General features: G+C 44.3%; 1 protein-coding gene across 1 annotated transcript in view; it reads left to right on the top strand.

Moving 5' to 3' along the window:
- Positions 1–11,877, top strand: part of cnnm2b (cyclin and CBS domain divalent metal cation transport mediator 2b) — a gene marked incomplete at both ends in the record, with an annotated part of 29,892 nt that extends 18,015 nt beyond the window's left edge. The window contains 7 exon segments of the mRNA XM_080847315.1: positions 5,443–5,586; positions 5,971–6,116; positions 7,697–7,864; positions 8,326–8,419; positions 9,019–9,081; positions 10,535–10,713; positions 11,578–11,877. Of these exon segments, the coding sequence (XP_080703441.1) occupies positions 5,443–5,586; positions 5,971–6,116; positions 7,697–7,864; positions 8,326–8,419; positions 9,019–9,081; positions 10,535–10,713; positions 11,578–11,877 (1,094 nt within the window).
- Between the last annotated feature and the right edge of the window lie 2,282 nt (positions 11,878–14,159).

Raw genomic sequence — 14,159 nt, 5'->3', positions numbered from 1 at the left:
GTCTCTATCATTCCTTTAAACAAAACTGTGTATTTTCCCACCATTATAGTAATGTTATTAACGTTAAAAGTGCAATTGACTGAGCAAAATTTTGAAGTGATCAGCCAATCAAATTACAACTTTCCCTCCGAGCTCCTGAAGCACTGAATTGATTGGTTGGGAATGTTAATGGCTCGGTCTGAGCTACTTTTTCCCCATTTACAGAGCCAGGACGAACACAGACGTTTTTTTTTTTGTGCGAACACTGAACTGACAACTAGGAGACCCTTTGGAACAATTTGCTGAATTTGAAAAAAAGTGATCGAGGTTAGAATTATTTACTGCACCTTCAACAGAGGGTGAAAAAAGAAATAGATTTGCTGACCTACACACATTCTTTAAGTGTGCACTCATGCACACAAATAGTACTAATTAAACTATTAAAAAAACACAGTGGCTCAACTATTTCCCATCACTCTTACCAGCAACTATATTCTCTGCACCCTAAAAGGACCCGATCGCGTGTCCATCACAGACAGACGCTCTCCCGCAGCACTTTCCCGCACTATTTATAGGAGGGGGAAATTACGCTATGGAAAAATATGACGAACGGCATTCCATAAATAAAGCTGGGAATGGTGGAAAAGAGCGCGATGCGGTCTCACAAGGGCCCGTAATGCCTTTCTCAGGGCCACAGCACTCTACAGAGGCCCCTGCTACCTCAAGACTCACGCTGCGACACAGAGTCAGCCCTACATGTGCAAGTACTGAGAATTATCAGATGACAAAATCTTTCATGCCTGCTAGTAAAGGGGCTGTGTTATGCTGTGCTACACAGATTATTTATTTTTAGTGTGTTACGGAGAATGAGATATTTTTCGTAAACAAACAGTAGCGTAAAACAAACAGGCAGTGCAAAGGAGAGCTTTCTAGTAATTTTCAATGGCCAAGTTTTCAGCCTTGAGTAACCCTTTGGCATCTGGTTGGCCTCTTTCTATCCTGTCTGTCCATCACTCTCCCCACCCCCACCATCACCCCCCCAGCCCCCCCCCCTCCCCCTCCATTTCCTGCTGCGGCATGTCCTCACGCTCCCACTCTGGAGGCGTCTCGGGACTCGTGTGGCGGGTCTCACCCCCCCAGCAGGGAACCGGTGGGCCGGTGCTGCCTCTCTCCGGAGCCTCTCAGAACTATGTAGAGCCACAACCCCGACCCCCCGACCGCCCCCTCACCCAGCTCCCGCCAGGCCACGGGGGTCCCCTCCTCATCCCTACCAGCAATGTCCCAAAAACCGAGAGAGCCCCACAATTATAGCAGCCAGGGAGCTATGAATAAACAGAACATGTTTGTCCTACCCATATTTAAGGAAGACATTAGTTGTTAGATGTCAGGCTGCCATCCCTTTTTTGTTGTGGGAAAGTGGAAAGTATGCAGTCATCAATGTGAGGGAAGGCTAGACATAAAGGAGGGAAAGATGTGTTTGACAGACAGACAGACAGACAGCAGGGAAAGATGTGAGTGACAGACAGACAGACAGACAGCAGGGAAAGATGTGAGTGACAGACAGACACAGACAGACAGACAGACAGACAGACAGACAGACAGACAGACAGACAGACAGACAGGGAGAGGGAAAGAATGTGTGACAGACAGACAGGGAGAGGGAAAGAATGTGTGACAGACAGACAGGGAGAGGGAAAGAATGTGCGGGAATGTTTTGGGTAAAATGAATGCAGACATGGTAGCCTAAATCCCACGACGTCTTACTTTTCATTGGTGCAGTGTAAAGCCGAATGGTCTGATGTGACTTCAGTTTTGCTTTCTATGGGCATCCCATAATGAACTCCTGCAAAGTCCAAAGCATCCTTCCAGTCAAAGATGGGAAGCCTACATTTAAAATGTTCCGAATAAAAATTCCATGGAGTAATAATGTTTTTTCTCGTCTGCTCCCGTGGGTCCTATCCCATCCAGGGTAGCTCGTCATCAAGACTCACTCTGTTAATTGCCCAGTCATGGGACCCCAGTCAAACGCCAAAGTTTGGGAAAGACAAAAAAGTCCCTACCAATATTTTGTTCATTTGAGAAAAAATATATTTTTCACAATATATTTGCAAACTCATTCGTATTATTATCAATACAATGTTCGTCGCCCAGAAGAGTTTCTAAGTTTTCCAAAGCGCCCTCGAGCCTGTGAGACAAGATGCTGTCATTTAATTGGCTGAAGTGGCAGAGTCAGAAACACTACGTGTGAATCCTGAAAGAGTGCTGCTAGTAGTCTGATACGGTAAGCTACTAAATTCGCCAGGAAATAATAACGCCTCATGTCAGTATTTCGTTTGGTCTCAGCATTCATATTTTGACCCTTTTGTGCTCTGTAAATAGTGAAAAGACACCTTAAAAGAAAAGAGATGCCAGAAGTTTTTTCCACCCATAGAGCTATCATAAAGCCCAGGTCGCTGTTAGTATAGTATAGTTAGCTAGTCGGAAAACTACCCACATTGCGAAGCTGCTAACCCTAAATCGCCACCCATTGTACAATGGAAACATGTTTTGAAAGTTGTAAGTGTGTAGGGCATGTAACTTTTGCTTGCATTACATCTCGTCTTGTTGAAGCCAGAAGGATAAGCTACCCTACCCTGTTTAGACAATTTTACCCATGAATGTAATCAATCACACTGGCTATTTTGAGAATACATGTTATACTTGAAGGTTAGCCTGGATACCAGCCTGAACTCCGCCCACAAAATGTTTGGTCTGGGAGATTCAGTCTGGAATTGAACTAGTTGGGAGGTATTCAAGCCCACAGAAAAGCGATCTGACCAATCAAATTGTAAGGGCGGGCTTTATACGTTGATGGACAGATATAGATAGAATATACATCGAACAAAGATGGCGCCGTCTCGGGAGCTTAGTGGGACATATTTTATATGATTTAAGCTATCTACACGACTTTTTTTATGTCTACATTGACTTGGTTAGTTGTGTATACGCAACGCGAATGTTGCCGAGGATTGTAGGTCTTAACTGAAGCACTCTAGACCATTATTGATAGGTTATGCTAATGCGTAGAATAAAAAAACATTGAAACAAATGGTAGCTTCTAGCCTTGAGTGCTAATTAAGTAACGTGAGCAGGCATATCTCAACAGATATTGACAGCGCATTCATTTTGAAAGAGGAACAGAGAAACGTGATCAAGGCATTTGTCGATTGAAAAGATGTTTTTGCCGTCCTTCCTACAGGATCAGGTAAAAGTTTAATCTATCAGATGGTAATACTAAGTTGCTCTGATTGATTCTAGGTATCCAATTCAGCGAAGAGGAATTTTCTTTCCTGGTTCGTTGAAACACGCCCCATAATCACAGCCCAATGGTTCGGTCTCAGACTCATATTCTGACTAGAATTATGAGTATGACAACGTCAGGCTACTTGAAGGTAGTAAAAAGGTGCAATAAATTGGGATGCCCAAATGTATGTAGCATATAATTCATGAATACATTATTTCATTGCACTGCAATCCAGATGATGTAGGCTTAGTACAGCTCCATAAAACCTGAACCAATTACCTACATATTACAAATTAATTTCAGAACAAACAAATGCACTGCATGTACTTCTCATTAGGTAATTTTGTTCATCAAGGCAATATTTTGAAATGCATTCAGGAAACTAAGAAATCCAGTGCAGATGTAGTGCAGGTTGAGGAAGAAGCAGCTGGACCATCAGGGCTTCAGATGAGGTCTTTCTCATGTTTGGGATATCCAAAAAGGACAACAAAAACATGTGATGTCAAGAAATGTGGAGAAGGTTTAGTTTTTTATTTAAACTAAGGGTTTATTATTCTTATTATGTTTAAATCAGTTCCAAGTTCCACAAGTTAGTACACAAATGTTAATATATTCTAATAAAGTTTGCCTGTTAAATATAACATCAACTACATTTTTTTATTTATGGTGGGGGTGGGGTGGGTCTTCCGGGCAGTGTCCCTACCAATGCTGAGACCAAACCTACGCCCTTGCCCATCCCCTTTTTCCGGGTAAAGAATTAAGAGGTGAGCCTTTTAACTGGCAAACGCATTAAGACATTTTCATTGGGGATCGTCATCACACATGAGTGCTACTTGCAAGGATATCTGTTGGGTAATACCTTGTCCTGAGCAGCACTAGTGCAAAGTGGGAAGAGGTATCTTTAAGTAGGGTTCGATGGAAAACAAGGTGTCTGAAGCCATGATGTGTCACCTAGCTGGTAAACATTTCAGGGATTAGTCATTCATTATGGTTCAAGTCGCTACTAATGTGAACTAGGCTAAGTCTGTGATCACTTAGGCCACTGGTTGCCATTTTATTGTTTTAATCATACATTGCCCTTTTGCATGTGAGTGATCTAGCTACCATCATCTTCATCAACTTAATTTTCATTTACAAAGTTTTTGGTCAGAGAAGAATGTGTTTGGGTAATTCAATTCCTCTTGATCTGTGTTTCTGTGAAGTTAGGAAAAGCTTTAGGGACAGTTGTCTGCAATATTTATGTCTATTTGGCTGCTTAATATATATATCACTGCCCATCGGCTAGCAAATGACTGCTAGTTATATGGATCAATAATGTGGTATAAAATGACCGCTAGTAAGATGGATCAATAATTTGGTATAAAATGACCGCTAGTAAGATGGATCAATAATTTGGTATAAAATGACCGCTAGTCAGATGGATCAATAATGTGGTATAAAATGGCCGCTAGTTAGATGGATCAATAATGTTGTATAAACTCCTTTCTCCACTCTTTGCTTCTTTTTTTTTTTTTTTTTTCCAAATGGTCTCATGTGGTCTGAGTATTAATCTTATCAGGAAACAGGTTTCTTCACGGACTAGCATGTGGTTTGTACTAACAGAATGGCTTTGATTTTCTGAAATCCCTTCACATTGGTCATAACTAACACTGGATATTCCTGGCATGCAGTGAAGAACTTGTGTAGAGAGAGTGTGTGTGTGTGTGTGTGTGTTTGTGTGTGTTTATGCATGCGTGCGTGTGTGTGTGTGTGTGTGTGTGTGTGTGTGTGTGTGTGTGTGTGTGTGTGTGTGTCTGGCTTTCTAGGATCAAAACTCTCTGCCTATCTGCATTTAAACGAGCAGCTCCGAGACAATCAGAACACACAGCAGTCCCTTTAGAGTGGAAACTTCATTTCAGGGCTAATATTAGCCTCCCCCTCAGGAAAATTCCTTTTAAATGATCACAAGCTGAGAAAAGGCAAAGAATTTGTTTAGCATTTTGGTGGATAGTATGAGCAGAAGGTTTTTTCCCCCCTTCTTCTTTCCACAAATAAATACAAGCCAATCCCAGATCTAAAAGCAGAAAAGGTCTGTCTCCAAATATTCGAGGGGCATCTCCACCTAGCTTTCCAGCATCCAGAGTGGTAACCAACACATTTTCAGGAACTAAAAGTTTTGCAACCTTCTTTTTTTTCTACAGGTAAATCCCACCTGGCCATCGTCCAGCGGGTGAATAACGAAGGGGAGGGGGACCCGTTCTATGAGGTCCTGGGTATTGTCACCCTGGAGGACGTCATCGAAGAAATCATCAAGTCCGAGATACTGGATGAAACAGACTTGTATAGTATGTTTTTGAATACTCTACTCTTAGGCTCTTTTGTAGAAACGTAGAGAGACAACTTGTAGAGATCAGTCAGTGGTTGAATGGTACTTTTTTATGCATGGCCTCTTCATTAAACTGTAATCATGAGGAAATAAACCAAATAGACTACTGAATGAACAGAGGCCCCAGTGAAAACACTTGTTTGTTTGTTTTTGTTCTGTGTGATAGCAGTCCCCGGTTGCTCATTCAGTATGTGATGCAACTCACTCGCCAAGCCTTTTCCCTTGAAAGTTTTAAGGCCATAAATTGCACATCCAAGAATTTTTGTTGTTGTTGTTGTGGTTAAAAAAAAGAACCCATGCCTCTTTCTGTCCTCTCACAACCTCCCTTCATTTTGCCCTGCAGCTGACAACAAAACAAAAAAGAAAATCACCCATCGGGAAAGGAAGCAAGATTTCTCAGCCTTCAAGCACACCGACAATGAAATGAAGGTTAAAATATCACCTCAGCTTCTACTGGCTACTCTGCGTTTCCTAGCAACAGGCAAGTGGTGTGGTGTGGTGGGGTGTGTGTTGCTGCTTGACTTCCCCCAGTGTGGCCCGCACTAACGCCTGACTTCGAGAGGTTAGCGGGAAAGGAGGAACCAGGCCGAGATAAAAAAAGACAGAGAGAGAGAAAGAGCGAGGGGGAGACATAGAAAGAGGGAGAACGAGTACTACAGGAAGTCGCTGCTCAGATCTTAAAAAAACTGTAACTTTTATTTTAGTTTCTCTCCAGGGAGGTCAAATGTTAGATGTTGCGTTTTGAAGTTGGAGTGCGCTTGGTTGTTTTGGCAATTTTTTTCCACCACCAGGAGCTCACAGAAGTTGGTTTGATTCATACATATTTCCCATGGGAGACATGGAAGAGAAAAAAATATATATTTCTCGCTCACTACTATAGCATGATTAGAGGCATACACAGATTTGGCCCAACCTTTGACCTAGCTGCTTAGCTTCGAATAAACAGCTCCAATGCTATTAGGCAGTTTTCGGTTCAGGGTGGAACCTGATGCCAGTTGACACACATCCTTCCACTGACAGGCTATGACGTGTTACTTCCAGGCATTCAGATGGGGAGCTCACTGACTAGCTGTAGTGGCGGTAAGAGCGTGACGTGGGAGTGGAGCGTTACACTAGTGACGTGGGAGTGGAGCATTACACTAGTGACGTGGGAGTGGAGAGTTACACTAGTAACGTGGGAGTGGAGCATTACACTAGTGACGTGGGAACGGAACATTACACTATTATACTATTGACATGGGAACGGAACGTTACACTAGTGACGTGGCACTGGAGCGTTACACTAGTGACGTGGGAACGGAGCGTTACACTATTGACGTGGCACGGGAGCGTTACACTAGTGACGTGGGAACGGAACGTTACACTATTGACGTCGGAGTGGAGCGTTACACTAGTGACGTGGGAACGGAGCGTTACACTATTGACGTCGGAGTGGAGCGTTACACTACTGGCGTGGGAGCGGAGCGTTACACTAGTGGCGTGGCCGGTCGAAGCAGTTAGAACGTTTATAGGAGTGGGACATTTCTTTACGTTGAACAGAAATTAGTCCTTCACCTAGCATGAGATAGAACTTAGTTTGAACTAATATAATTATTATGGTCTGAGCGTTGCGTTGTGTTGCGTTGCATTGCGTTTTGTCGCTGCTGTGTTTTGTTGCTGCTGCTTCGTTATTTTCAGTGTGATCCCTGCCTGACTTCCACTGGAACCAATTAGCAGCAGTCATTGCCCCTTCCCATCAAGCTCTAGTTCTAGTTTTAGTTCACAGGGAAGTTACATCCATTTCCCAAGAGCATTTCCTAACGGTATCATTGTGCATCGACCAAGGTGACTAAGAGAGAGAGTGTTAAAAAAAGTTTCTTTTACTTAATGCGGGTTGCAGCACAACAAAATCTTTGGAAAACGCACCCCCTTTTAAGTCCAGACTTACTATCCGTCTTCCTTCCTCTCTGCAATTTGCCCTCCTCCTGCTTATATTTTGAGTTCTCAGTTCTGTGTCACTTCTAATCAAGGTCAAGGAAGCTTGTGCATGCAGTCACGTAGCGGTTCTTTTTTTTTTCACCCACACAGAGGTGGAACCCTTTTGCCAGGCACAGATGTCCGAGAAAATCCTGCTCAGGCTCCTAAAGCACCCGAACGTCATCCAGGAGCTAAAGTACAACGAGAAGAACAAACGGGCCCCCGAGCTCCAGCTTTTTCACCGTAACAAGCCTGTCGACTACTTCATCCTCATCCTGCAGGTTAGTGGAGGGGCCAAGGCCTGGCAGTGGGTCGGAGCGGAAGAGGGTATTGAGGGTAAGGAGGAGGATTGGAAGCTATTAAAGCAAAATTAGGATTTTCGCAAGTGTATTTAACCACGCACAAGGCTGCAAAGTGAGATTTTCTCCCCTTTTGGAGCTAATGAGACAAAGCAGAGTTATGCTGGGGGTGAAATAGGCTACTCACTCCAAAAATGTTTGAACCCTAGTGAGGGGAGCTTTACTCAGGCAAGAGTTTTATGGATATTTGTAGTTAACTGTTAACGCTACTTTGCTTCGATGTGGGCCAGTAGAGTTTATTGGAATCCTAGGACGTTAATCTCGATGCACTACCCATCCACATGAATATGCAGGTTGAAACGGGGCACTTGGTTAGTCCAAGCAATGCAGTCGGTACGTCTGCTAGCGCTGGGCTAAGGATGTAATGTCCATGTTTCCCCCAGGGGAAAGTGGAAGTGGAGGCTGGCAAGGAGGGGATGAAGTTCGAAGCCGGAGCTTTTTCCTCGTACGGAATCATGGCGCTCACAGCCGCTCCAGGTAAGGTGGGACACCACTCCTCAGCCCTCTCATGCAATCCCTGGGCTTAATGCTAACGCTAACGCTAAGATAGTGGGACCACATTTCCTTGCTCCTTCCAACCCCATTTTATGATCATGAAAACGAGAGGAAGGATGTTGAAAAGTAATTGTTCAGGTGTCTTTATGAGAATCTGCAGGTTAAGAACAGTAGGAGTCAGTTGGGGTAAATTATGCACTCCCTTGTTGTACTCAGCATTGGGATCCAAGCATCTAATGGCTGGGCTTGTGTCCATTCACAAAATTTCAGGCCCTCCCAGGGATCTTTGTAGGAGGTAGGGGCCCTCTGCTGGTGAGGTTGAGGAATTGCGTCTTCTGGTAGTGGAGGAGCTCGCACGCATTTGCTTGGCACCAGATTTTGAGTACATTATGATGATATTTTGTCCAGGTGTATTTTAAAGGGAGTGGCTCTAATAAGTCAGTGTGATGTGTTGAAGAGGTGGACAGATTGTGGAGTCTCGGGCCATAGTGTGTGTGTGATGTTCCCTCCCCCGGTGACGATTCTCCCTTGTGCTCCCTCCCCTCTTCTCTTCTCCTTCTCCTGCACCCGGCTCTCCCCAGTTCCCCTCTCCCTGTCTCGTTCCTTAATGGTCACTAGAACAGAGTCCCTAGCTGGATCTCCAGGTACAGTAACATCAACCCGCTGCCTCTTCTTTTGTGCATGTGTGTGTGTGTATATGTGTGTGTTTATGTGTGTGTATATGTGTGTGTGTGTGTGTGTGTGTGTGTGTGTGTGTGTGTGTGTGTGTGTGTGTGGGGGGGGTGTCTGAGCGCATGTGTGCTAGTATGCAGACTGTGTATGCATGTGTGTGTGTGCGTGTGTGTGTGTGTGTGTGTGTGAGTGTCTGAGTGCATGTGTGCTAGTATGCAGACTGTGTATGTATGTGTGTGTGAGAGAATAGTGTTGCATGCCCCCTATAAATGGCAGCTGGTCAGTGGAATATGTGGTGTAATGCTATGTCATCATCTCTTTGTGTTGTTGATGCACGCACTTTGCATGTGCTTGTTTTGCATGGATGGCCGGTGACTGACCAGTAGCCACACGCACACGCACACGCACACGCACACGCACACGCACACGCACACACGCACACACACACACACACACACACATCTTCTGTCCATATCCTAGGTTTCTCTGACAGGCCATTTTAGACCCATGGAGCCCCAGCCTAGATAGGCTTCTGCTCGGGGGGTCTCTGCTGCAGCAGGATCTCCAGGTGGCCCCTCAAGCTGGCTCTTCCACGAGTTCACACACACACACACACACACACACACACCCACGCACACACACACACACACACACACACACACACACACACACACACACACACACACACACACACACACACACACACACACACACACTGGGGTATCTACTGCAGCAGGGTCTCTAGGTGGCCCCTCGAGCTGGCTCTTCCACGAGTTCACATGCCTCTGCTGGGGCCCAGTGCTCTACGCAGACGTCCAAATGGGGATTATTTACATTCCAACCAAATTGTGGCATTAACACCACCTTTGGAGCCTTTAAACCGTGTGTGTGTGTGTGTGTGTGTGTGTGTGTGTGTGTGTGTGTGTGTGTGTGTGTGTGTGTTTGGGTGTATGTGTCTGTATAAGTATGTGCATGTTTGTGTGTGTGTGTGTGTGTGTGTGTGTGCTCTCCCCCCTGCTCTTTAAGAAGTGGAAAACATAATCTGTCTTTAATTAAAAAGGAACTAGTCTTCCCTTTGAGTCAACTAAGCCTTTTTTATCATTCTCTTACAACAGTAACTACCAACCACTTAAGTTTCACTTTTTACCCTCTTTCACTTCACTTGTATGTGCACTTCATAATACCGTTGCATAGAACCGAGGCTATAAATGACTAAAGTCCTGTTAATTCTTTTAATAGAAATCTGCTGTAATGTGCCAGTGTATCAGTTAGTCTGCATCTAGTTTAAGTCTTGGTGGGTTTGTCTTTGCTGTCCTGTGCTGTCCTACAGCATCATCAAGAGACGTCACTACATGACTTAACCTGTATCACAATTCCAATGTTAATCTGTATTTGTGTTGTGTGTGTGTGTGTTTGTGTACACAGAGAATAAATCTCCTCCTCGACCGTTCGCCTTAAACCACTCCGACTCTCTGAATCGCAGCGAGCGGATTGACTCCATCACACCAACGCTAGGCAGTGGCAACAACCAGCTCAACGCCTTCCTGCAGATCTACGTGCCTGACTACTCCGTCCGAGCCGTCTCAGACCTGCAGTTTATTAAGGTACAGGACAAGCCACTGTCATTTCAAGACTGAATCATGTACTCTAGGTTGGAGCCATTTGAGACTGGATTTAGCATTTCCTCGAAAAATGCCCGAGATGTGATTCCATGGCCTCTATCCAGCGGTGCAGATGGGATTTTTAAACTGGGGGGGACGCTAACATCGCCTAATCAGCTGTGCAGAGTGATGCTAGTCGCCTTACGTAGAGAGACTGGTGGGGACGGATCGGGGTCACTATGAATCTGGGGGCTACATGTCCCCCCCGTCCCCAGTGCTATCTGCGCCCCTGCCTCTATCACAGCTTGGCACCTCGGCCTATGTTGTTCTGCGAAGGTGCCAGCAGGCAGTAGTGGCAGCAGCGGTTCTCTCCTTTCGTGGTTGGGGATTAATTGCCACAGGCGTCCAATGCTGTTTTCCAGCTGGCCAAATTTGCTTTGTTGCTGACAACATCTTGCAGAATCTAGAATTATGCAAAATCATGATGGTGTAACAATCAAAGTCTTAAGAACTACACTTCCCAAGAGTATTGATCAATGGCGTTCTGACAGCCCAATTTGTAAGCACATGGCACCATTGCTACTCTGATAAACACACCTGTCATCCTCACTAGCAGCCCTGTATAGTTTTTTGCTCCAGAAAATATAAAACCTGCTTTAACAGCATGTCACTTAGATATGTGTATTGCCAAGTTAACTACTAGTACAAGTTAACTACTTTTTAATCAGCAGTATCTGTAATGTCATTGTTATTGCTTCTTTCATAAAAACACAAACCCTGCAATTTACACTGCACTTTAGATATTAACAAGCCACATTTTGTTAAGATATTTCAGATATAAACCAACTAAATGTTTTTTTCCCACAGGTGACCCGGCAGCAGTATCAGAACGCGTTGATGGCCTCGCGCATGGACAAGGTGCCCCAGTCTTCGAGCACAGAGGGCGAGTACACGCGCATCGAACTGACACTCAACGAGCTGCACGACGGCCCGCTGGTGGCGGACGAGACCGCGTCGCTGCTCCTACACCAGCAGCCGCCTGCCGTGCAGACGCAGTCGCAGGTTCAGACGCAAGTGCTGACTCCAGCACAGACGCCCACGCCACAGCAGAACTGCGTGAGCCACAGCAAGCCCAATCACACTGCTCACAGCGAAAGCCCCATGTAACCTCTCCAGGGGTGGAGGGGAAAAAGGGCAGAGAGAGAGAGAGAGAGAGGAAGAGCGAGAGAGAGAGAGAAAGAGAAAGAGAAAGAGAAAGAGGGGAGGATGGCTTGAGTTTAGATGAAGCCCCCGTCCTCCTGCCCACTTACGCCCAAATATGCCCTTCCACCCCATCTCAGCATAGTGGAGGGGTTGGAGCAGTGCCTGGACAACCCCCCACCGCATCTGAACCCATGCAAGACTATTCACAACATTTGGACCATACTTTTTTCGGACAGAGCACCACTTGTCTGTCCGTGTCCATAGACACTGACCGTCCTGCAGAACCATGGGCTGTTTGGAAACCTAACATTCTGCGTCTCTCCACCCATTCCCTGTTCTTTATCTACTGTTGTTTATGAAGTTGACAGGGAACTTCAAGAGAGGAGAGGAAAGGAGCGCTTTGTTTTTTTAAATTCAGCCATGCGCTCGCTGCATTCATTCACTACTTCTCCCCCCCCCCCCCCCATACAAAGCAGACCAAAGAGCTTGGAGTTTGGTCGTAGACACCAACCTGACCCCCGCACCCACCCACCACCCCCACCCCAACAACAAACCACACCAAACTGTCCTCTCTTCCTCTTCCGGTACCCCCTCACCTCCATTCCGAATCCTCCTTCACCAGTCCCAGCCTATTTCATGTCCCTTCTTCTTCAGGGAGGCATAGTGGATTGTTAGGGGAACACAAAAAAGGACACACCACCGCAGTGCAAACAAATATATATATGAATAGAATAATGGTGAGTCAAAGACAGTACCAAATACCGCTTTGAAGGAAACCATCCACCATGAACCACGAACATTTTTTGTGTATTTATTTATTTTATAAAAATGGGTGTGTGTGTGGAAGCAAACCAGTTGGTGTACACATTTTGTGCACACACACACACCTCTTGCAAGTGTGTGTGTGTGTTTGTAAGTTACATCTTACGAGTACTATATATAGTTTTAAATACATTCATGTATATGTTTTGGTGAGGGTCTTTGAAGAGAAAATGTATATTGAAGATATTATTTTTACTATTATGCTAAATCAGGATTAAGGTACAATATCTTTTTCACTTTTTTAAAAAACAAAATCACATTTTTGCCTTTTAAAATCATTAATTTTTTAACAAGTGCAATGAACCACATTTTATTTAAAAAAAAAAGATGATTATTGATTAAAATCACTGTATAGTAAATTATAGGATTATTTTTAAGCCTTTATGCACCATATGTTTGTACATTTGTTCCAATAGAAAAATTCTATGTAACTGCCACCAGGTAGCCTGCCCTGACACATGTGCTGTTGAATCATGCCAGGAGCTTGCATCCTCTCTTTGGTCTGAAGAGAGTCTCATAATACTCTCTCCACATTCCATTAAAACCCAAGCAATATAAAAGAAATGCCTGATTAAAATTCTGGCCACCATCTTGAGTGCTGCTCAGCAAGCGTCAGATAGGGTGCTAGTTTCTCATGACCATCGACTGGAGATGAATGTCATGGGTGATATATTGTAATGGTAGTTGCTAAACAAGCCTTAACGCTACTGCTGATGTTTGTACTTCAGGAGATTTCCTTTTCAAACAAACACCTTATTTGGGACCACATTTGTTTTAACTGACTGAATGAATGTCTTTCATAATAGCAAAACCCTGACCATGCAGTGACAGCCTTTCCTACCACATATGATTAATGCTGTTGGCCGTCATATGCTAATGGCTTGAATGTTGATTTTTAAAGTCATCCTTTACTGTCCAATTGGCTCTCTGTGTCCTGCTACTGATGCGTATGTTAGTACTGTGTATTTATGAGAGGCCCCCCCTGATGTGTTTCAGTTATTCAGGAACATCCTCTTGGGTCACCAATGAAACTACTGTACTGTCAAAATGATTTTCTTTAAGTCTCAATCAATTCATGGATCAATATGCATGTGATACTCCCAAGAGCTTTTATTTTCTCTCTCCCTTTCTCTTGACTCTTGACTAAAAATGGGGATGTTTCAGTGGGCTCCAGTCTGTCAGTTGGACATACTCAGTACAATTATAATTTGTAATGGAAAGGTTATATTTACTAATCCGACTAAACTCCTGGCCTAAGGCTACACATATTGTGACATTCCAGGTATGCAAATTGTTGATAAAGTGATTAGATATGCATTTCATCATTTTCTACACTATTGTATTGTATTTCCACTACTGTATTTGCCTTGACACCTGACACATGCTCCTACAATGTGGAGGCTTTTTTAGAAGTCATTAAGATA

Source organism: Sprattus sprattus (genome assembly GCF_963457725.1).
Source record: "Sprattus sprattus genome assembly, chromosome: 1".
NCBI classification, from domain to species: Eukaryota; Metazoa; Chordata; class Actinopteri; order Clupeiformes; family Clupeidae; genus Sprattus; species Sprattus sprattus.
The sequence above is the reverse complement of the archived record's forward strand: the minus strand, read 5'-3'. Positions and strand labels throughout refer to the sequence as shown.